This window comes from Mchenga conophoros, linkage group LG3 (assembly GCF_057382185.1).
Source record: "Mchenga conophoros isolate Kocher_MC1m ecotype Shallow Benthic linkage group LG3, M_conophoros_male_GT1.1, whole genome shotgun sequence".
Lineage (NCBI taxonomy): Eukaryota > Metazoa > Chordata > Actinopteri > Cichliformes > Cichlidae > Mchenga > Mchenga conophoros.
Genome location: NC_140528.1, coordinates 48,210,814 through 48,235,805, shown reverse-complemented (window position 1 = coordinate 48,235,805; position 24,992 = coordinate 48,210,814). Strand labels below are relative to the sequence as shown.

General features: G+C 40.5%; 1 protein-coding gene across 2 annotated transcripts in view; it reads right to left on the bottom strand.

The window, feature by feature from the left end:
* LOC146579117 (uncharacterized) overlaps nt 1–24,992 on the bottom strand; it is an 87,483-nt gene that overhangs the window by 12,759 nt on the left and 49,732 nt on the right. Inside the window, exons 23-30 of one of the 2 annotated variants that reach the window (XM_085261220.1) lie at nt 23,906–23,998; nt 21,834–21,926; nt 15,221–15,295; nt 14,800–14,886; nt 14,106–14,180; nt 13,156–13,254; nt 7,610–7,663; nt 7,402–7,455 (exon numbers count right to left, since the gene is read on the bottom strand). In XM_085261220.1, coding sequence (XP_085117346.1) covers nt 7,402–7,455; nt 7,610–7,663; nt 13,156–13,254; nt 14,106–14,180; nt 14,800–14,886; nt 15,221–15,295; nt 21,834–21,926; nt 23,906–23,998 — 630 coding nt within the window. The remainder of the gene's footprint in view (nt 1–7,401; nt 7,456–7,609; nt 7,664–13,155; nt 13,255–14,105; nt 14,181–14,799; nt 14,887–15,220; nt 15,296–21,833; nt 21,927–23,905; nt 23,999–24,992) is intronic. The other variant, XM_085261227.1, reaches the window with a different exon arrangement.

Sequence of the window (24,992 nt, the reverse complement as noted above, 5' to 3'; positions counted from 1 at the left end):
CTGGGAAAGTCTATGCCAGGGTGCTGGAAAGGAGAGTTCGTCCGCTAGTCGAACCTCGGATACAGGAGGAACAATGCGGTTTTCGTCCTGGTCGCGGAACACTGGACCAGCTCTTTATCCTCTCGAGGATACTTGAGGGTGCATGGGAGTTTGCCCAACCAGTCTACATGTGTTTTGTGGACTTGGAGAAGGCATTCGACCGTGTCCCTCGGGGTGTCCTGTGGGAGGTGCTGCGGGAGTATGGGGTGTCTGGCCCATTGCTACGGGCCATTCGATCCCTATACAACCGTTGCAAGAGCTTGGTTCGCATTGCCGGCAATAAGTCGGACTCGTTCCCGGTGGGTGATGGGCTCCGCCAGGGCTGCCCTTTGTCTCCGGTTCTGTTCATAATTTTTATGGACAGGATTTCTAGGCGCAGCCAAGGGGCGGAGGGCTTTCGCTTTGGTGGCCTCAGAATCTCATCTCTGATTTTTGCGGATGATGTGGTTCTGTTGGCTTCATCGGGTGAGGGCCTCCAGCTCGCACTGGAGCGGTTCGCAGCCGAGTGTGAAGCAGCGGGAATGAGGATCAGCACCTCCAAATCTGAGGCCATGGTTCTCAGCCGGAAAAGGGTGGAGTGCCCACTCCAGGTCGGGGATGAGTTCCTGCCCCAAGTGGAGGAGTTCAAGTATCTCGGGGTCTTGTTCGCGAGTGATGGGAGAAGGGAGCCGGAGATCGACAGACGGATTGGGGCTGCAGCTGCAGTAATGCGGACGCTGCACCGGTCCGTCGTGGTGAAGAGGGAGCTGAGTGTAAAAGCGAAGCTCTCAATTTACCGGTCGATCTACGTCCCTACCCTCACCTATGGCCACGAGCTGTGGGTAGTGACCGAAAGAACGAGATCGCGGATACAAGCGGCAGAAATGAGCTTCCTCCGAAGGGTGGCTGGCCTCTCCCTTAGAGATAGGGTGAGAAGTTCGGCCATCCGGGAGGGGCTCAGAGTAGAGCCGCTGCTGCTCCACATCGAAAGGAGTCAGCTGAGGTGGTTCGGGCATCTGACAAGAATGCCCCCTGGGCGCCTCCTGGGTGAGGTGTTCGAGGCATGTCCCACCGGGAGGAGGCCCCGGGGCAGACCCAGGACACGCTGGAGAGATTATATCTCTCGGCTGGCCTGGGAACGCCTTGGTATTCCCCCGGATAAGCTGGAGGAGGTGGCTGGGGAGAGGGAGGTCTGGGCCTCTTTGCTTAGGCTGCTGCCCCCGCGACCCGGCCTCGGATAAAGTGGATGAAAATGGATGGATGGATGGATGTTTGTATTATTCTGATCTTATGACTGTTGTTCATGATTTAAGTTACACGTGTATTGTTGGTTTGTTAAATGTTGAGTTTGCTACACTCTATTTTCTGATCATTTGTTTGCGATGAAGGCTCTTTCATAAAGAGGGAAGAGATTTTGTGTCCTGTAATGTTATACACCAAACTGCACCACTAGAGGGTGGTGTCATAAAAAAGTAGAAGACTAATGTCGTCCAGGAACATAGTTAAGATAGAGAATTGATAAACACACATGTAAGTTTATGTGTTGGTTTCTTAAAGGGAAAGGCAGTATCATTAGAAGACATAGCATACATTTTCACTGCTATGCAGACGACACCCAGCTCTATCTGTCCATGAAGCCAGATAACACACACCAATTAGTTAAACTGCAGGAATGTCTTAAAGACATAAAGACCTGGATGGCTGCTAACTTTCTGCTTCTTGATTCAGATAAAACTGAGGTTATTGTACTCGGCCCTGAAAATGTTAGAAATCTAACCAGATTCTTACTCTGGATGGCATTACCTTGGCCTCCAGTAACGCTGTGAGGAACCTTGGAGTCATTTTTGACCAGGATATGTCCTTCTGTCACGGATCCGGTTCCGGGGACTCGGGGTCCGTGAGCAGTGTGGACTACTATTGTCATTATTATCATTATTATTATTATTATTATTATTGTTATTATGGTTGTTTCTGCTGTCCTGTGTTCCGTGTTTGTGTACTGTCAGGTGTTTATGGGTGTGTGTGTGAGGGTGCGGTCGTGGCAGGCACTTTCAGGCCTGATGGGTGTGGCCCTGCCAGCTGACTGGTCACACCCAGGAATCCACACACACCTGGCACCGATCAAGCCTCGTCAGGGGAACTTCAAAACAGTGTGGCTGAGAGCTCCTCGACGCTGGATCGTTGAGTGAATTCCCGTCAGTCTTAGATTAATGTGCAAGGTTAGTGCAAGTCTGCCGTTAGGTTTTGTACTCACGGCTGCCTTTTGTATGCGTGTTTCCTCAGGAGGAATTGTGGCGACCAGGAGGCAGCACACGGATAGTACACAGGGAATGGAGACAGAGCACGGGATAAGGAAGAAGACACGGAACAGGAGTCGGGATCGCACTGGGGATTTATTGTTGTCTGGGTTTACACCACTGTAAATAAACGAACTGCCTTCATCAAGTCCTGCATTTTGGGTCCTCATTCCTCAAATCCCCATGGTCTGCCACACAGACCGTGACACCTTCAATGCATGTATTAAACAAATATGTAAGACTGCTTTCTTCTATTTGCGCAACATCTCTAAATTTAGAAATATCCTGTCTCAGAGTGACGCTGAAAAACTGGTTCATGCATTTATTACTTCCAGGCTGGACTACTGCAATTCATTATTATCAGGATGTCCAAAAAACTCGCTGAAAAGCCTTCAGCTGATCCAAAATGCTGCAGCAAGAGTCCTGACAGGGACTAGAAAGAGAGAGCATATTTCTCTTGTTTTGGCTTCCTGTTAAATCCAGAATTGAATTCAAAATCCTGCTCCTCACATACAAGGTCTTAAATAATCAGGCCCCATCTTATCTTAATGACCTTGTAGTACCATATCACCCTATTAGAGCACTTCGCTCTAGTCTTGGCTGCCGGAGGATTCCCATGATGCATTGAGTTTTTCCTTTTCAGTCACCTTTCTCACTCACTATATGTTAATAGACCTCTCTGCATTAAATCATATCTGTTATTAACCTCTGTCTCTCTTCCACAGCATGTCTTTATCCTGTCTTCCTTCTCTCACCCCAACCAATCACAGCAGATGGCCCCGCCCCTCCCTGAGCCTGGATCTGCTGGAGGTTTCTTCCTGTTAAAAGGGAGTTTTTCCTTCCCACTGTCGCCAAAGTGCTTGCTCATTTTTGTTTGCTCATAGGGGCATATGATTGTTGGGTTTTTCTCTGTACGTACTATTGCAGGGTCTACCGTACAAAAAAATTGAATGTCCACAATTACCTGCAAAAAGTAGGTCAGTCTTCGTACTGGCCAAACCGCTCCACAGAGCGATGTCCTCTGCTCGTTACCTGAGCTTTACGAGAAGAGTCACGTATGAATGCTGTTTGTTAGTTGATCATCCTCCGGGAGGTGGTGAAAAAACTGACCCCTCCCACAGGTATCAGCACCCCCATGTGTATCTGGCTGCTGGTCTTCCTCACTGACAGAAGTCACTCAGTGAGAGTAGGAAACAGGATCTTAAGCTCCACCTGTCTCTCCATTGGCTCCCATCACAGCTGTTTACTGAGCCAACTCCAGTTCATGCTGCTGACACATGACTGCAGCGCTGCATCTTCATCTAATCGCATGATTAGGAACGCAGATGACACAACGGTGATGGGTTTCATTATGGACAACACAGATCTGTCCTATAGATGATGTGAAACAACCGGTGCGGTGTCAACAATCTAATCCTGAATGTCAAGAAGATCAAAGAGTTGATCATCAACCTCAGGACAAAACAGTCCAGTCATTTTCCACTAATGATTGACAACAGTGACAACAGTGGAGGTAGTCAGCAGTGTCAACTTTCTAGGGCTACAGATAACTAAGAAGTTAGACTGGTCACCAAACACATGAGCACTGGTTAAACAGTCTCAGCCGTGTCTGCAGTTCCTGTGTCAGATTAGAAGAGCACACTTTTCTCCTCCATCATCTTCACTTTCTACTGAGGCAGCATCAAAAGTGTGCTGAGAAGCTGTGTCTCCATCTGGTTTGACAGCTTCAAGGCCTCACAGACAATCATCGGGACTTCTCCTCCATCCACCCAGGATGTCGAGCACAAATGCTGTTTCAGCAGAGTCACATTACATCATCACAGACTCCGCCCACCCCCACCATGCACTGTTCTACCTTCTGCCCTCTGGAAAGAGGTTTAGCAGCATCAGGACCAGGACAGCCAGATGTCACAATAGTTTCATTCTCCAACCACCAGCACACCAACCACCCACCCTGACTGCCTCCCCTTAATAAAATATTTCATAATCCTAATATTATATTTCATTCCCTATATTCTTACACATTTATTATAGACTCTTTTTTATATTTTAAACATTTAGACTTCTTTTTATTGATTTATTTATATTCTACAATCTGATGATGAGCAAATGCACCAGAAATTCATTCTGATGTGCACCAACTATTCTGAATGACGATAAATTTAGTATTTTTGAAATTTTGATGAATGAAAATAGGTTTTGCTTACTTCACTTAACTGAGTCTTCATAGAATAAAGTTTTACAAGTTGAACAACTGACTATTTAAACATGAATCATTGACATAACAGACATCAAGTTTCTCCATGATGAAGCGCTTTGACCTCAACCACTCCTCAGTTACATGTTGAGCAACTTCTGGATTAGTTTTGATTGGATCATCTCCGCATCCTAAACCCAAACATAATCCACAACTGCTCTCGGAATCCTGTTGTCAGAGATCAGTTTGTGTTCTTCCTTTTTGTAAATGGAATTCATCACAGCTGTAAAAACTACGGTCACTAAACCTGGAAGACAGATTTAAAGTTTTGGTCCTCTAATATTAGTATGATTTCTATAGAGCAAAATATAAAGTTCAGTGATTATAAGATTAAAGGTTTATCACAGGACTTCATCAGATGCTGTTAGAATGATGAGAAAATAAAAGAAATGCAGGAACACAGACTGGCTGCTCAGAAGTTTATTCTGAAAGGAAAAAGAACCAAGTCTGTGTGAACATTTGCATTTGAATAAAGCACCAAATCCACACTTTTAAGCTTAAATTTCAAAACTTACATTAACTACTGATTTTATCTACTGTTCTGATTTTATCTGTTTTGATTTTATATACTGTTTTGTTTGTTTGTTTGTTTGTTAAGTGGGTTTAGAGCTCTGGGTAGCTCCCCAGCTGGGTCTAGAGAGTATTTTAAATTCAGGGAATTTAAAATAGAAAGTAGCTCGTCCACAGAAGGACTGGTAGCTCCCCTTACGATAAGGGTTCAGATCGCGCGAACAGGTGTGAATGTGAATGTGTGTGTTTAGTTAGTTAGTTTGTTTGCTTGTTTTAATCAATTTTAAATCATGCTTTTTATCTGTTTTTGTTTCTAATGTCTCTGTAAAGCACTTTGAATCACCTTGTTGTTGAATTGTGCTATACAAATAAATTTGCCTTGCCTTGAACTCCGAGTCACTTGTTAAAATAACCCCAAAGTAAGAGGAAGTAACAACAGTAAGTATGGCGATAAGAAATAAACATAACAGAGCAGAATTCTTAAATCGTAGTATTTAAATAGTAGATGGGTAAGTTGCTATGGCTAAAGGAAAAGAAATTCAAAAATGTTGGAAAGAAAATTAACCTTTAGCAAACAAACCAAAGGACATCTAAGGTGAGTGTAAGATGATGAATGTAAGGATTCCCAATAAATAGACTTTAGCTATTATTCAGGCGAACCTCCAGTGCACCTGACTCAAACAGCTTCTTCTCCACATAGTCTTCATATACAGGGGCTTGCAAAAGTATTCGGCCCCCTTGAACTTCTGCACATTTTGTCACATTACAGCCACAAACATGAATCAATTTTATTGGAATTCCACGTAAAGACCAACACAAATTGGTGTACAAGTGAGAAGTGGAACAAAAATCATACATGATTCCAAACATTTTTTACAAATAAATAACTGCAAAGTGGAGTGTGCGTAATTATTCAGCCCCCTTTGGTCTGAGTGCAGTCAGTTGCCCATAGACATTGCCTGATGAGTGCTAATGACTAAATAGAGTGCACCTGTGTGTAATCTAATGTCAGTACAAATACAGCTGCTCTGTGACGGCCTCAGAGGTTGTCTAAGAAAATATTGGGAGCAACAACACCATGAAGTCCAAAGAACACACCAGACAGGTCAGGGATAAAGTTATTGAGAAATTTAAAGCAGGCTTAGGCTACAAAAAGATTCCCCAAGCCTTCAACATCCTACGGAGAACTGTTCAAGCGATCATTCAGAAATGGAAGGAGTATGGCACAAGTGTAAACCTACCAAGACAAGGCCGTCCACCTAAACTCACAGGCCGAACAAGGAGAGCGCTGATCAGAAATGCAGCCAAGAGGCCCATGGTGACTCTGGACGAGCTGCAGAGATCTACAGCTCAGGTGGGGGAAATCTGTCCATAGGACAACTATTAGTCGTGCACTGCACAAAGTTGGCCTTTATGGAAGAGTGGCAAGAAGAAAGCCATCATTAACAGAAAACCATAAGAAGTCCCGTTTGCAGTTTGCCACAAGCCATGTGGGGGACACAGCAAACATGTGGAAGAAGGTGCTCTGGTCAGATGAGACCAAAATGGAACTTTTTGGCCAAAATGCAAAACACTTTGTGTGGCGGAAAACTAACACTGCACATTACTCTGAACACACCATCCCCACTGTCAAATATGGTGGTGGCAGCATTATGCTCTGGGGGTGCTTCTCTTCAGCAGGGACAGGGAAGCTGGTCAGAGTTGATGGGAAGATGGATGGAGCCAAATACAGGGCAGTCTTGGAAGAAAACCTCTTGGAGTCTGCAAAAGACTTGAGACTGGGGCGGAGGTTCACCTTCCAGTAGGACAACGACCCTAAACATAAAGCCAGGGCAACAATGGAATGGTTTAAAACAAAACATATCCATGTGTTAGAATGGCCCAGTCAAAGTCCAGATCTAAATCCAATCGAGAATCGGTGGCAACATCTGAAAATTGCTGTTCACAAACGCTGTCCATCTAATCTGACTGAGCTGGAGCCGTTTTGCAAAGAAGAATGGGCAAGAATTTCAGTCTGTAGATGTGCGAAGCTGGTAGAGACAAACCCTAAAAGACTGGCAGCTGTAACTGCAGCAAAAGGTGGTTCTACAAAGTATTGACTCAGGGGGCTGAATAATTACGCACACTCCACTTTTCAGTTATTTGTAAAAAATGTTTGGAATCATGTATGATTTTCGTTCCACTTCTCACGTGTGCACCACTTTGTGTTGGTCTTTCACGTGGAATTCCAATAAAATTGATTCATATTTGTGGCTGTAATGTGACAAAATGTGGAACTGTGCCACTGTAATAGCAGATGATTGGGTGACAAAGATTTACCTCATTGACTGTTTCCTCAGTTTTCTTCTTCTTCTCCTCGAGCTGCTTTATCAACTAAAGGACAGAAGAGAGATGAAGAAAAAGATCACAGCTATGAACTGAAATATGTGGGAAATTTATTTTTGTAAAAACATTCTAAATTTGGATTGAATACAAAGAGATAAAAGACAGATGACAGTAGCTAAACGCTTTGGGTGAAAAGATTTACCTCTTTGAGTTTTCTGTCAGTTTCCTCATTTCTCATCTTCTCAGCCCAGAGCATCTTTTCCAAATAGCAGAGAGAAATTAAAACACAAGTATATTTTTAATGGAAATATTCTTCTAATTACTTTTTCAAATTCCTAATTTATTTAGATTATTTTATTTTTTAATGTAGTAAAATAGATGTCATTCTTAATATAGATCACCAGTCAAAGGTTTTAGAACACATCTCATTTTTAAGTGATTAACTGATATTTAATGAGCTCCTTGATTATTATTAACACATGCTCTTTTTTGTCCATTTTATTGATTTAGTTTTTGATGGATGGATATTTATGGGCTTGTTGGTCGGTTTATGCTGGAATTTAAAATCATCTGCGTCAGTAAATACAAATTCCTTATTTACAAAAATAATCATCCAAAAACAGATTCAATTCCAATTTCTTTTTTACATTACAGTAATAAACAAAGTTGAATAAACAAATTCAGGAAGCTGATAAAGGAAAGATGAACCTTATCAACTTTAACTGGTCCCTCAAATTCTATATTTTCCCTCTCAGCTTCTCTTCTGTGTCACGTTTCTGGGTCTATTGACCCAGCGTTTTGAGTTTTAGTTTATTTGGATGTTATGTTTAAGTTCTTTAGGTTCTGAGCTCATTTGTTTATTTCAATTCCCCTTGTGTCTTCTACAGCTGTGTTTTAGTCTCCCTTTGCCCTTTATGTGTTCAAGCTGTATGTCTTATGATGTCAAGTGTATATTGTCATGTCTGAGTCGCGTGTTTCCTGTTTTATTTTGAAAGTCTGTGTCCTATGTCAGTGTAGTCAGCTTTGCTTCCTTTGTCTTATCATGTCAGTCTAGTGTCAGCTGTTTCCCCATGTGTTTCCACTCCCCCTAATCAATGTTCCCTCTAATTTTCTAATTTTTCATGTGTCTGAGCGAACACACAAACTCCCTGACCGATCCCTTGGACCACTGTGAGCGACATCAGACGTGTGCACTGTGGTCACGCCAGCATCGAATCCATCCAAGTTACATGGTTTATTAAAATAATCAAATTACAGCGTTTACATTTATGTTAGACTACTTTTAATTAACTGCTTTAGCCCACTTCCAATGAAAATGTAAAACAAATCTAGTCATTGACCTGTGCAGTAACAATAACTTGAACTCCAATTTTGAAAACCCAACTTTCTTTTTTTATATATAAAGCTCTGACTTGTATTGTGAGTCTGTGGTCTCGGAGAGAGTCCTGTAACTCTCTCTCTGCAAAATATAGTATATAATGACCAATGTTTGGCAATTAATTATATAGTTACCTCTTCAAAAAAGTTACTGAGTTTTGCAAACAACAGTTTTTGCAGCTGTTTACCTAAAAATACAGCCAAATTAAAGAAACATTTCAAACTATTTACAGAACAATCAGCTGTTTTGCATCATATTTGATGCCACACAAATTATTTGTGCCACTCCAATAATAATTTCTGTCCACTGTGAGATAAAGAAGAACAACAGCCTGATACCTGCAGGTGTGACAACAGGAGATGTATCACTGCTGTAACACCTGTAACATTCAGTAGTCGCCTCATTGTTCTGACACACACAACAAAACTATTGACTACACTACACACTAATACCAATAGGAAAGGGTGGGATTTTTGGTTTTGTTTTTGCTCACAGGCGGAGAGTGCTTTCAAGCGTTTTCCTTATAAAATGCCATTCTTAGCGTTTCTTCCCGCAGTAAATATAAACAACGATAACATTCAGGAAGAAAATCAAACATTGCAGATATTTTATCATAACTCTGGTTTTACGTGGCCGATCAACACAATTTAAAAACTGGTATAAAGTCCACACGTTCTCCGTCAATTGTTCCGTCGGTCCTGCTCACATCTTCAATGGTTGTACACGTGGTCATTAAAGTGGCTTCACTCCACATCAGCCGCTTTGCTAGCTGAAACACCGGTGTCGGCACATAAGGACGCTGTCATAGCCTGTCAACGACGCTGATTAGCTGCGTATATACGAATGTGAATCGCATTATTGGCTGGACTATGGGATAAGGTGGCATCGTTCTGATCCCATACAGGAGCAGCCAGTCACTTACTGACTCACACTGCAAAACAGAATTGTTGACATATTTACTTTAATTTCAATTCAGGTTAGATTTTTTTTGCTCGCAACGCAGATTTTTTTTCTGCGCAGAGACCGTGCCAGCAGTGCGCAATTACTCACGTGCGCAGCTTAGAAGGAACATTGCCCCTAATCACCCTTGTGTGTATTTAGTCTGTGTGTTTCTGTTCATTCTTTGTCAGGTCGTCTGTTGTTCACGCCATGTTCTTTACACCATGTTTCTAGGTTTCATATCCAGGTTTTTTTCATATTGTTTGTTTAGATTTCCCAGTCTAGGTTTGTGTTAATTTTGCTTCAGTTTGCCTTTTGTTTGTACCTTTTACCTTTTAAATGGCTCGCTTTTTGTTAACATTCCAGTTTTGTTCCCTGTTCCTTGGAGTCTGCATTTTGGGTCTTTCTTGTCAATTCATACAGTCTGCCCTCGCCAGACTGTGACAGAACAATCTGGCCAGAATGGACCCAGCGGACATCTGTGAGGATTTTTGGGAGTTCAGCTCTCGTGTGACCATTCTCTATGGACAGTGGAAAATCTATTCTGCGCACAGACAGGAGAGTGAGAAGCAGTCGGTTAGAGTTCAGCTGGACCGGATTCTGTCTGCATACCCTGCTTACATGGAGGTATTGTCGGAGGATTTGCAGGTCTTCGACCACAACATGTTGCCAAAGCAGCAGCCCCCCAGCATGCAGACTGAATTACTCCAGCCCCTCTGTGATGCAGCTCTCACTATGCCAGCTACAGGAGTAAAATTTGGCGTGTTGAGTCACCTGTCTGTCTCCATGTCCATGTCACCGCAGCAGCAGACAAGTGCTGCATTTTCCTTGACACAACCAGTGGCTGCTTCTACCGCCAAATTCACCTCAGCCATAGCAGCGGCAGCCTCCACAACCACGGCTTCCAGGCGGAGGCGGCGTCCACGGCATCACCGCGGCTTACAACAGCATGAAGTGGGTGACTATATTCTGGATCCCTGTGTTTTTTCTAAGGCAAATAAAACAAACACTGCCTTGCTGGTTCCTGGACCTGGCTATGGAAAGCCTGTTCATGAAATGAGTAAGACTGGGAATTTGCTAGCCAAGTCTTCCACAGATCATCTTATTCTCTTGCAGAACTATCTAGCATCTCTGTGTGTCGATCATGCTACGAACTATGCTTCCAAGAAGTCAAATTATAAGAATGTTTGCACTGGAGATGCTATGCCATGAGGCACAGCTAAGCCCCTGTAGGACTGAGACCCAGGCCAGGTTGAATGCAGAGGCTGAGTTGGAGGACTCAGTTTGCTCTGGACCCCCCGAAGAGCCTGTTGCAGCTACCATGGGGGTCACTGGACAGTTGGTGCAGCCTTTTCCAGTGTCTGCTGGGGGTTCGGCCGAGCCCGTCCAGCATCCTGCCAAGTATTTGAAATTTTACTCATGGATTTGAATTTTAATAAAAATGATTTAATTAAAAACTTCCCATCTATCAATTTTCTTACACTAATCCAATTTACATAAATCATTTCATTAATCAATGACTTTATTTAAATATGAGTACTGGGGCTAACACTACGGTGCTATGGGGTATTTTTTAACTTGCGTTTCTTGTTTCTTGTGAAAAATTAGCAGGTTGGTCACATCAAAGAAATCATATCAGCATCATAATTTCCACTTTTTGTCTTAATGAAAAGCTGGAACAGAGCTTATCCTCTACATCAGACATCAGGTAGAACGGGTCTGGACCCAGTGTTGAGATTTCTCTGTAAAGTTGAGACTATTCAGTCGGGATTTAAACCGAAAAGGAACAATTCAAGCGTTTTATCTCTTTAATTTTTCTGAAGTTAAGCACTTAATCTAAATGTGGGCAGTTTTCATATTTGAATGGTGCGATTTTCAGCAGGCACACATACATATCTGTTCAGTTTTATGTTGTGTCACCAAAAACTGTTTTTGAATTATTTGTTAAAAGGTTTTGAAATAAACAATCGTATGAAAACATCTGGGAACATCTCTCCCTGCATAAAAATTCACTCTTCATTCAACAAAAAGATAACAGTGGCATGTATTTCATTTACTCCTCATTTCCTACATCTGAGTACTGGGGGTTTCACAAACATCTATTTTTAGTGAAGCAGTATTTAGACGTACAGAATGGAGTTAGTTGTAAAAACTGGCTGTGCAACAATTTGGGTATCGTTGTAATTTCACTGATTGTTCAATACTGATTACTTGCAAAACTAAATTAGGCATGTCCAATCATAAGAAAATCTATTTAAATTGGAAACTTTAAAGTTGTGCTTCTCTTTGACACTGAACACTGACAGAACTGGATTCTCAAAGTAATTCTCAAAAGATCTGAAAACAAAGATTGTCAGTACTGTGGTTCAGGGGAAGGCTGCAAAAAGATCTCTCAGAGGTTTGAACTCAGTTTCAACTATAAGGACAGTAATCAGGAAATAGAAGAGCACAGGCACAGCTGTGGTTGAACTCAGGTCAGGCCAAGAAAAGTACAGGAGCTGCATATGCAGCGGACTGTCAGAATGAATCACCTCCAAAACCCTGCAGAGCATCTTGCTGAAGATGTGTATTTGTACATATGTATGGGAGGGTAATGAAAAAAGGCCTTTCTGCACTCACACCACAAACAGAACCGCTCGTTGTATAAAAGCTCATTTAGATGAGACAGATTGAAACTGTGCTGTGGAAGAATAACACCACATTCCCCTGACTTGGATGTCATTGAAATTTTGTGGGATGATTTGAAGCAGGCTGTTGATGCTTTTCTGTTTTTTTGTATGGAAGAAGGATCAAACATGCCTTCATCTAGGATCCAGACACTCATCAAAGACAATCCGAGGTGTCTTGAGTTATATTTGCAAATGAAGCTCAATGAAGTGTTGATGTAATATCTCTGTTGGGGCTCCTAAATTTATGCACCGTCTAACTTTGTTATAATTGTTGAAATTTTGTTGTTGTAATTGTTGGGATTTTTTTATGACACATATTATCTGTTAATATAATAAACTGTCACTGTTGAAATGATACAGTTTCCATAATGACAGATCAGCCAACGATAAACCAAAATCCAAAAACTGAACAGAGGTTTCCTTTTATCTATGACTGTGTGTTTACACTAAATAATAATAATAATAATAAACTTTATTTATAAAAACACCTAAAGACCAAGGGTAAATAATGAGACATTATGATCATCTGGATCTTTGCATCAAGAAGTTCTCTCTAACTGGACTCAATAATAATAATAATAATAATAATAATAAATCAGTGTGTGGTGGGGTAATGTGTATTTATATTGTACAATTTGATGTAAATACTGACACTAACTGTATATGTTCTGAATGACAATAATGTGGCTATTCTGTTCTATTCTGTATTACCAAAGAGAGCCGAGTCAGCAAATTCTCATTGAGTATAAAGGAAACACAAACCTCCCAATTTTTGGACTCCAGCTGATTCTTCAGATTCTCTGCTGTGTCTTTCGCCCCCTGGAGCTGTTTGATGATTTTACTATCTGTCTCACCCTGGAGCTGAAATGTTACATGAGGAAAGAGCAGAAGAAAGAAACAATCATGTTTAAGACAATAATGATAACACAACCAGAGTCAAATAAAAGCTGTATTATGTAAATATTGTTCATCAGTGCTGCCGATTTAATGATTTAGTGTTTTATATTATAAAACTGTCAGGGCTCTGTGTGCGGGCAGGCGGAGAGGAGGATCCAAACGCAGGACTCAGACACTAACTTGAAACTCAAAGACCTCAGCTTTATTGCTGGTACGAAAGCAAAACATGAAGTGAACATGGAATATGGAGACCCGAAACACACAGGCATAATCTGATGGTACGACGCGACACCGAGCATGGGAAAACACAGGGCTTATATACACAGGGTATCGGCAACAGGAGGGAGACACAGCTGGGAGAGATCAGGGCTAACGAGACAGGGGAAACAAAGCTGCACACACTAACATAAGACAAAGACTTTCACAATAAAACAGGAAACATGAATCACCACTCAGAGACACGGACAAAACACAGAGACAGAAAATGACACATGGAACTGAACTATACATGAAACCACAATTCCTAAAACATGGATAACAGAAACTCTAATAATAATAATATTAATAATAACCACCACAAGAGAAAAAAGAGAAAACAATCCATGATGCAAAATTAAACCAAAACAAACTCAAAATACTGGGTCCAACGGACCCAGAACCGTGACAAAAACGCTGCGTCCAGATGATTTAAATCTAATATAAATTTATTCATTTATATTAAAGAGTCTAACGGTGAGTAAATATTGATATGTGCAGTTATTCCATTCATAAATAGAGTTCAGTAAATTCAGAATGTTTATAACAGAAAGACAAACCCGAAGCTGCTTCAGCTTCTCTGCTGTTTTTTTGTCCTGCGGGAGCTGTTTGATGATTTCACTATCTGTCTTACCCTGAAATGTTATATGAAGAAAGAGCAGATGGAAGAAATGTTCATGTTTAAGACACAATATTAATACCACAATAGGATTTAAATAAAGATGGAAATAAAAGCTGTATTATGTAAATATAAGCTGGAAAACGTCAATTAATATTTGTAAATAACACTAAGGAAATACCTTAGTTTCAATGTAGAGTCTCTAAAACTAAAACCAGCTTTTACTTTTTACTTACTAATAATATGCACGCACAGGCCATTGTTCATCAGTGCTGCTGAGTTTGTTTAAGTAATTATGTAAATCTACGGTTTATAAGGTTGGGGAAACCTGCAGTCAGCTGAAACTGACAGTGCTCTATTTGGATGAGTGACAAAACGTTTCTCCCACTGAAAACGTTACGTCCAGATGAACAGAATCAACCTTTTAGGATTATGCATGCACACTGTTTTTTCTTATATTCTTACATGTATATATCTGGGACTTTTTTTTCATAATTGAGATGCTAAGATTTTGATTTATTGATTCATTTATAATGTACAGTCTGATGGTGAGTAAATATTGATGTGTGCAATTATTCTATTCATAAAGAGAGTTGGGTCAGTAAATTCAAAATGTTTATAATGGAAACACAAACCTGATTCTTCTTCTCCAGCTGCTCCAGTTTCTCTGCTGTTTCTTTCACCTCCTGAAGCTGATAGATCATTTCAGTATTCTTCTTCCACTGCAGGAGAAATGTTACATGAAGAAAGAGCAGAAGGAAGAAATGTTCATGTTAAAGACACAATAATGAAACACAACCAGAGTCACATTAAAGCTGTATGATGTAAATATAAGGGAGCTGATGTAGCATGATGCTAACAACATTAAGTGTTGTGGGATGAAGTCAACAATCTTGCAGTGGTAGGATTTCAAAGTTGTGTTTGGTTAATGACACAGAAACTGCTGCTGGACAAAACTGCAGGAATATAAGTGCACAGGTCTGTGATCATTGGGAGGATGACAGCATCACATGTGTCCATGTTTACCTCTGTGTGCTGAGAGATGCTTTCACTGACCTTTGAGTCCAGTGTAGGAAATATTTCTATCAGCTTCTGAATGAATTCATCCTTCTCCCTCTCAGATTTGATCATCTGTCAGAAAAAAAGACAGACAGATGTTGATGTTTGTGGAGTGCTTTGTTTGTAAAAGTGATAACATTATTGAAGCTTCACACTGTGAGCAACATGTTTCCAACCGTACTCAGTCTGATTGGTGGTTTTCTATGTTTTTAATGATACACACTGTATAGAATAAAATTTCTCTACTTTGTCTAAGAGAAACCAAGATTGCGTCAGTGTGTACGGTGTTAAGGTTCAAAAATTGAGGAAGGAGAGTACAAACCACCATGGTCCAGAAGATCTTGGTCAAACAATGATTTTAATGAATACACACGTGTGGGAAGACAGGAATTGGTCTTCGACTTACTCAAAGCATACACAGATTTTTATAGCATCAGGGTTTGAATTACTGACGCCCCTTCATACGTCACAAACACATTTTATACATACGTCAAATCAAAACCACAATGACTTTTAACACAGTTTAAAAGAACATCGTCTTCTATCTTCATAACAGGTGCATCCTGTCACTGCCGGATGCTCGCTTGTCATCTTGACACCTCAGCAGCAGTTCTGAGACAAACTGCTCTTTTGCAACCCCAGCAAACTTTCCCCTCTAAATAATTCTCTCTAACTGAGTGTGTGTGTCTGTGTGCAAAACATAATTAAACTTTCCCCTCTAAATGATTCTGTGTGTGTGTGTGTGTGTGTCTGTGTGCTAACCACAATTGCACCCTGTTTCACCTCGCCGACTAGCTCCTGACCTCTAACCAGACAGAGAGACAGAAACCACTCTCGTATATGTAATAATCGAACTGAAACTATGGATATGACTTTTACTAAATAAATGTTTTAATCAAGAACCTCTACTAAAGCTTGATACAAGAATATAAAAGTATAACAGAATCTTTTGAATGACCTAGCAATTAAAATAGCCTCGTCTAGCCTGCTCCTCAAAATAACTTTCACTTCTGCAAACTCTCTGCAACTTCCTGTCAGCCTGCAACTTAGTCTTTCTGAAAGACACACACTGTTTAAACCTCTGAATGCAATATAAACTACAGATTATATTTATTAACGCAATGGTGATGATGATAATTATTTAACAATAGCAGTAAAATAATTTCCCTGCTCCACAACGGCCTGCCATCTGACTCTGTTTGTACTAGTGTTTTATTTTATTTATTTGTCTTAAAAATTCCAACTTCCTGCTTGTATATAATTGCCAAACACCCCTGGCTAAAATATCTTCTCATTTAAAACCTGTTTATTGCAGTCGTAGATATCAGGGAACCTTCTCCCCACAATTCCTGTCAGGAGTTCCAGCTGGTCTCTGTTGTACTTCAACTGAGAGGGCATCATAGACGCCGTGGGAAATGCATTGGCTTATTAGTGAGAATGAAGGCTTCCTTGGCATGATTTGCAAAAACGCCTCACGCTATCCTGACTGGATTTGACCGCGTCAACTACTGGTAGTATATGTATATGGCTTACACCTCTTGTTGGGTTTATTACAATAACCTCACGCCAAGCGCTCTCCCCATCTTCGCTCAGGTGAAGTAAACCCTCAGAACCTACGGCCGATAGGTCGAGCACCCACATTGGCCGTTGGTATTACTAAGGATTCTGTTTACATTATACATGCTTCCCTTAGGCAGTATCATTAGAAGACATAGCATACATTTTCACTGCTATGCTGATGACACCCAGCTCTATCTGTCCATGAAGCCAGATGACACACACCAATTAGTTAAACTGCAGGAATGTCTTAAAGACATAAAGACCTGGATGGCTGCTAACTTTCTGCTTCTTAATTCAGATAAAACTGAGGTTATTGTACTCGGCCCTGAAAATCTTAGAAATATGGTATCTAACCAGATTCTTACCCTGGATGGCATTACCTTGGCCTCCAGTAACGCTGTGAGGAACCTTGGAGTCATTTTTGACCAGGACATGTCCTTCAACGCACATATTAAACAAATATGTAAGACTGCTTTCTTCCATTTGCGCAACATCTCTAAAATTAGAAATATCCTGTCTCAGAGTGACGCTGAAAAACTAGTTCATGCATTTATTACTTCCAGGCTGGACTACTGTAATTCATTATTATCAGGAAGTCCAAAAAACTCACTGAAAAGCCTTCAGCTAATCCAAAATGCTGCAGCAAGAGTCCTGACAGGGACTAGAAAGAGAGAGCATATTTCTCCTGTTTTGGTTTCTCTTAATTGGCTTCCTGTTAAATCCAGAATTGAATTCAAAATCCTGCTCCTCACATACCAGGTCTTAAATAATCAGGCCCCATCTTATCTTAATGACCTTGTAGTACCATATCACCCTATTAGAGCGCTCCGCTCTCGCTCTGCAGGCCTACTTGTTGTTCCTAGAGTATTTAAAAGTAGAATGGGAGGGAGAGCCTTTAGTTTTCAGGCCCCTCTTCTGTGGAACCAGCTTTCAGTTTGGATTCGGGAGACAGACACTATCTCTACTTTTAAGATTAGGCTTAAAACTTTCCTTTTTACTAAAGCATATAGTTAGGGCTGGACCAGGTGACCCTGAATCCTCCCTTAGTTATGCTGCAATAGACATAGGCTGCCGGGGGATTCCCATGATGCATTGAGTTTTTCCTTTCCAGTCACCTTTCTCACTCACTATGTGTTAATAGACCTCTCTGCATTGAATCATATCTGTTATTAACCTCTGTCTCTCTTCCACAGCATGTCTTTATCCTGTCTTCCTTCTCTCACCCCAACCGGTCGCAGCAGATGACCGCCCCTGGTTCTGCCGGAGGTTTCTTCCTGTTAAAAGGGAGTTTTTCCTTCCCACTGTCACCAAAGTGTTTGCTCATAGGGGGTTAGGGATGGGTATCGAAAACCGGTTCTTGTTGAGAACCGGTTCCCACTGTTTCAATTCCTTGGAATTGTTTGCCATTTTTGCAAATGATTCCCATATGGAAAAGAAATAGTAACAAGTTATATGTGATTACTCATGACAGTGGCCACTTTCATGAGTAAATCACATAAGGCTTACATGATTTACTCATGAAAGTGGCCACTTTCTCATTACTTTCATATATTGTTTTAGTAAGTATCCAAAACATACAAGTTTCATTATATCATTTTTCAAGGGATCTTATATCTGTTTTCACTCTTATATGCTTTTCATACAAGTTTCACACAAGACAGATACAAACTTTATAAGATTTATATATATATCTTTTCCATATGGGTTGCAGAGCGTCATTTACCTGGCAGGAAACACGGCGCCTAAGCAGCTCAAACGCTCAAAAGTTTGATTATACTTTACGAGAACGGATGACAACAGGGCAACTTGCAATACTTGCAAAGTAGATATTTAATTTAAGGAAACACTACGAACATGCAAAAGCATTTGCTCACAAAACACGTGATAACCTTAAATGAATGTCGTGTTTTTAATTCCTCTCCGGACTCGTGAATCTCAACCCAGCAGCAGCGGTAACGTTTGCACGTCCTCTCCCGTTAATGCGGCAGGTAAATAATCAACTAACAGTGCATATTATGTTAGCGCGATCTGCCTTATTACAAAACCTGCCATTACTGTGCGTTTAGGTGACCATGATGAGAGAGACAGACAGAGTCTGGCTCAGTCGCTGGCAGTTCTCGCTGCAGTCTACCGGTAGCGTCTCCTTTCAAGCCAGGATAGACTAATGTTACCGAGCAGTGACTAAGTTTGTGGTCAAAGGCTTGCACCCATTTGCCACAGCAGATTTACGGTAAGTGAATGTGTTTAATTGTTGGCAGGGACATTACTGGATATTCTTGTGTAATTGCTACATAATAATTTATGTTATACTTTGTTATTGCTACAGAAGAATATTTATTTTATTATTTTACATTTACAATTTTTTTCCCCGGGGAGCTGTAGGCTGTGGATCTCTTAAGATCACTGCTGGGTTTGTAAGGCCATGTTACTCCTAAATTTCTATCTTGTTCAAAGAGAAGATATAAAACAAAGTTCTAAGCTAATCGACCTTAGTGTTCTCCTTTAAAAAAAGAAAAAAAAAGAATCGATAAAGAATCGAATCGTTAAACAGAATCGAAAATGGAATCGGAATCGTGAAAATCTTATCAATACCCATCCCTATAGGGGGTCATATGATTGTTGGGTTTTTCTCTGTATCTACTGTACAATATAAAGCGCCTTGAGGTGACTTTTGTTGTGATTTGGCGCTATATAAATAAAATTGAATTGAATTGGAGGATAAGTCTTTAGTGCTCGATCACTAACAAACAAAAGTTTCCTTCTTAAGGACTTCTTCACTAATCAGGAACTGCATTTAATCCTTGTGATAGAAGCCTGGCAGGGAGCTGGTGTGTCCAGCTGTTTTACGGAACCTTTACCTTCAGTCTTAATTTAAATATCTTTTTTTAAAAAACCTAATCTCGAGTCCCCTTCTCTCCCAAATTTCAGGCCTATTTCAAATCTTCCTTTTCTATCAAAAATTTTGGGAAAGATTGTATTTGTTCAGCTGCAATCTTTTGTAAATGGACACTATGTTCTTGAGAGGTTTCAGTCTGGTTTAAATCCTCTTCACAGCACTGAAACTACAATTTTAAAACTTCTTAGTGATCTTTTATTAGCCACTGACTCAGGAGACTCAGCTCTGTTTTTGCTTTTGGATCTGACCGCTGCCTTTGATACTGTTGACCACAGCATCTCCATCTCATGATTGGAGCATTGCAGCATCAAGGTCATTCCATCAGAGTGGTTCAGGTCTTACCTGTCTGACAGGACTTTCTCTGTGAGCTTTGGAGATTTTATCTCTTCCTCAGCTCCCCTTACTTGTGGTGGCCAATTTTATTATCTATTTATATGCTGCTTCCAGGTCTATTTTTTGGAAAATATAACATGTTTCCATTCATATGCCAATGACACTCAGATCTGTCTTCAACTGAACAGAAACTGTTCTGCCCTACCTGAACCCTTACTTCAGTGTCTTGGTGAAGTTAAAGCCTGGATGTCTTCTAACTTTAATAAGAACAAAACCAAAGTGATAACTTTTGGATCAAGTTGCAATCCCAGCACGTCTCTTGTTAACCTGCACAGTATTGAGCCTTTTATTAAATTGCATGCCAAAAATGTGGGGGTTATAATTGACAGAAAGTTCGCATTTGAAAAAAACAGATTAGCCCAGCGGTCTTTTTCCAACCTTATATCTATCTCTGAAATCATTTTTATCTTTTACAAACTTTGAAAAGGCGATCCATGCTTTTATTACATCCCAGCTGGACTATTGTAACTCCTTATATGTTGGAGTTGACCAGAGCTGCCTTGTAAAACTGCAGTTGGTCCAAAATGCTGCAGCTCGTCTTCTGACACGAACTACACATTGCTTGCCTCTCTTCACTGGCACACACACACACTTCAGAATTCATTTTAAAATTGTATTGTTAACTTACAAAGCCCTGAAGGGACAGGCTCTCAGGTATTTGTCTGACCACCTTCTAGGTTTCTAAGATCAAATGATCTTTTGCTTTTAGCCATACAAAGGTCAAAGCTGGTTCACAGAGGTGATTGAGCGTTTGGGGTCGTAGCTCCTAAACTGTGGAATAATCGACGCCTACACATCAGACAGACTCCTACTGTCAATCTTTTAAATCTTATCTTAAAACACATTTATATTCACTGGCTTTTAATAGAGTATGAGAGTTATTTGGTATTTGATGTTTGGAACTAATATTATAAGCTATTTTACCAGTTATTTTGTATTTTTGTAAAGCACTTTGATCAACATTGCTGTTGTAATGAAATGTGCTATAGAAATAAATAAATGATAAAATGTAAAGAATCTAAATTATGTAAAGTCACAAACTCATAAAAACTAAACTCAACCAAAACTGCTGAGGGTTGGTGCTACTCTGCTTCAGCTGTAATCAGAACAATAAATAAAAACATAGTGGAAAGAAATTTTATTATTGCTGCCGATATAAGGTTAAAAGAATAATGATGAATTTAAACATAACACAGCTCTTACAGGATACTGTATCTTTACTGAAATGAATGTGCAATATTCTCACTCTTTTCTTTGTCTCTTCACACACAGTTAATAACATCAAACGTAAAAATAAACAGAAGCTTTAAATCTCACCTCCACTTGGTGCTATTTGATCAGGTGTGTGATAACATCAATATTTAATGTAAAATAAACTCAAATTTCAACAACACAAAATGCTGTCAGTTCAAGAAAAATCTATATTAGACCAAATATTAAGCTCTGATAGATTCTTCATATCAAAGTTAGAAAACATTTTGAGAAAACAACTGAGGAGTTGATTGTACATTGTTTCATCCTCTTTCATCAACATCTAAAAATCCCTGAATAGGGAGGAAGGTGACTGTTTATTTACTGAGATCAACAGCAGCATGCATAGCTTCCAAATCCATATTTAAAATATATTTTAGACCTTTACATTTAGTTTTATTTATTTATCTAAATAGTCTGTTAGTGTGTAAATACTGATTTGGACTATTATTTTATTCATAAAGAGAGCTGAGTCAGCAAATTCAGAATATTTATGATGAAAAGACAAACCTGCTGATTTTTGGACTCCAGCTGAATCTTCAGGATCTCTGCTGCTTGTTCCAACTGCTGGAGCTGACGGATGGTTTCAGTTTTCTCCGTCCACTGCAGGTGAAATGTTACATGAAGAAAGAGCAGAAGGAAGAAATGCTCTCTACTGAGATCAACAGGAGACTTTCCAGATTGAAATCTAAACTGGAAAACTGAAAGTTGTTGCTTCTAACATGTGAATGACAATCAGATCAGGAACGATCCTTTTACACAGGAGTGAGTCTGCTCCTCTCCATCAGCCTACGACAGCAGCACCATCACACAAAGCCAACAAATCATGTATGTAAAGTGAAGCAGCAGCTTTAGTTTAATGAGAAGCTGAAACAGAACTGATCCTCTACATGATCACAAACACCAGAAGTGAAGTTTCTGCTTTGACTGTCATGGTCCTGAGTCAGTGACACAGTGGGTCCAGGTCTCTGGAATTTATAATGTTTGAATATTTTATGTTGGTTTCATTTATTTTATGCTTTAAGTGTGTTTAGGTTAGAATAATCCCTCCCTCTGTGTTCCCCATCCTCTTGTGTCTAGTTCTGTTTGTTATTTGTGTCTCAGTCTTGTCTCCATGCTTATTTGCCTTTCTGGTCCCCAGTCACGTCTCTCCGTCTCATTTGCACTCAGTGTGTCTCACTCATGTTTCCCATTTTCTTCTGACAGTCTCCTGTCCTGTGTGCATCATGTCCAGCTGTGTTCCCCGGGTGTCTCCTCTCTGCCCTGATGTCCTCTTGTGTATATAATGTCTGTGTCTCCATCTATTTGGTGTTGTGAGTTCGGTCTAGCTGTGTGTCTTGTCTGTTTAGAAAGTTTCTGTAGTAGTATTTCAAAGAGTTAGTTCCCAGTTCATGTTCACGTCACCTGTTTTCTGGGAATTTAGCAATAAAACTATTTCCAGCACAGTTTTGCCTGAGAGTCCACAACTCTGCCTCCCACAGAAAATTTACCATGACATTGACTAAGGTTTGGTTGTAGACTGCCTCAAGATCATGTATGGATGATATATTTAGACCCTTAGATTTAAATTTGTTTATTTTTCGTTTATACTGTAAAGTCTGCTGGTGAGTAAGTACTGATGGGCGTTCTTAAAGTCAGCAAAGAGGCACAGAAAAGAAGACCAGACACCAGCGAGGGAGGGTAAGAAGGACAGACGCAACAACATTGTCATCCCCTATGTAGCCGGTGTATCAGAAAAACTCAGGAGAGTTTTCTCCAAGCATGACATCCCGGTGCATTTCAGATCCAGCAACACACTCAGACAAAAACTGGTTCACCCGAAAGACAAAACGCCAAAACACAGACTTAACAATGTGGTGTATGCTGTACAGTGCAGCGAGGAATGCCCAGACCTCTACATTGGAGAGACCAAACAGCCACTTCACAAGCGCATGGCACAACACAGAAGAGCCACCTCCACAGGACAAGACTCAGCAGTCCATCTGCATCTTAAGGATAAAGGACACTCTTTCGAGGATGCCAATGTTCACATTTTGAACAGAGAGGACAGATGGTTTGAAAGAGGAGTGAAAGAAGCCATCTATGTCCACTGTGAGAGACCATCTTTGAACAGAGGCGGGGGTTTACGACACCAACTCTCTGCCATCTATAATCCAGTTTTGAGATCCCTTCCCAGACGCCTTAACGCCCACTCACATCCTGGGCCATCTGATCTCAGGAATTCGCATGATAAGGTGGGGCCAGGTTTCACAATGAACTCACCCGAAACTCTGGCTGATTGGGACCCACACCCAGTTTCACACCTTGTCTCAGGCGATTAGAGGATCATCAGGGGGTCCTTTTGTCCCTCTGTGGGGGGTTACTCCCACTAGGTTTATATCTGGGACTCTCCACCATTTGACCTTAGAACTGAAGAAGCTTCTCGGATGAGAGGTGAAACGTCTTCAAGTAACTTAAAGAAGTCCAGACGCTTTTCTTTGCAAGCTTCTTTGACTACGATGACCTGGATGACTGAGAACCTTCACAGACATACCGATGTGCACTTTTATTCTATTCAATTATAGAAAAATGGAAAGACAAACCTCATGAGTTTGGGGCTCCAGCTTCTTCTTCAGGTCTTCTGCTGTTTGTTTCACCTGCACGAGCTGTTTGATGATATCATCATTCTTCTTCCACTGCAGGTGAAATGTTACATGAAGAAAGAGCAGAAACTCTCATGTTTAGGAAACACTAATGAAACACAACTAGAGTCACATTAAAGCTGTATTGTGTAAATATAACGGAGCTGATGTAGCATGATGTTAACAACATTAAGTGTTTTTATTTATTTTTTACTTATATATAAGCTATAATATATAACCCATTAGCTTCCACAACAGTGATTGCTGGTCTCGTGCACAATGCATAAAAATCAAAAACCCTCTTACAATATTTACAATAATTAAAAACTGTGTAAATAGATTTTTTTTTAATTAGGAATAGTAGCTAGTTCTCTAATTGCATAAAACAGTTTATTCCTCTTAAAATATGCTCTCAATATAATAATTTTTTTAAAAATTGCTTTTGGATCAAAGAATTACTAAATTGCAGTTTGTTAAAAACTGTGTAGCATGATTGTGTATTTCATATGATACTGCAGCTGAGCAGAGTGTCACAGTCTGGCGAGGGCAGACTGTATGAATTGAAAAAGGACCCAAAACGCAGACGCCAAGGAACAGGGAACAGAACTTGAAATGTTAACAAAAGGCGAGCCGTTTAATATGGCTAGTAGAAAAGGTACAAACAAAGGGCAAGGCAACTGAAGCAAAATCAACACAAACCTAAACTGGGGAATCTAAACAAACAATAAGAAAAACCTAGACAAGAAACTTGGAAGCATGGCATGGCATGGCATGGCATGGCATGGCATGGCATGGCATGGCATGGCATGGCATGGCATGGCATGGCATGGCATGGGAAACATGGCGTGGACAACAGACGACCTGACAATGACACACTGAAAACAGAGGACTTAAATACACAGGAGGTGATTAGGGGAAGTGGGAACACATGGAGGAACAGCTGACTGACATGAGCCTAATGACAGGACAAGGGAAGTGAAACTAAATACAATGAACAAAGAACACACGACTCCTTCAAAATAAAACAGGACACATGAGACAGACATGA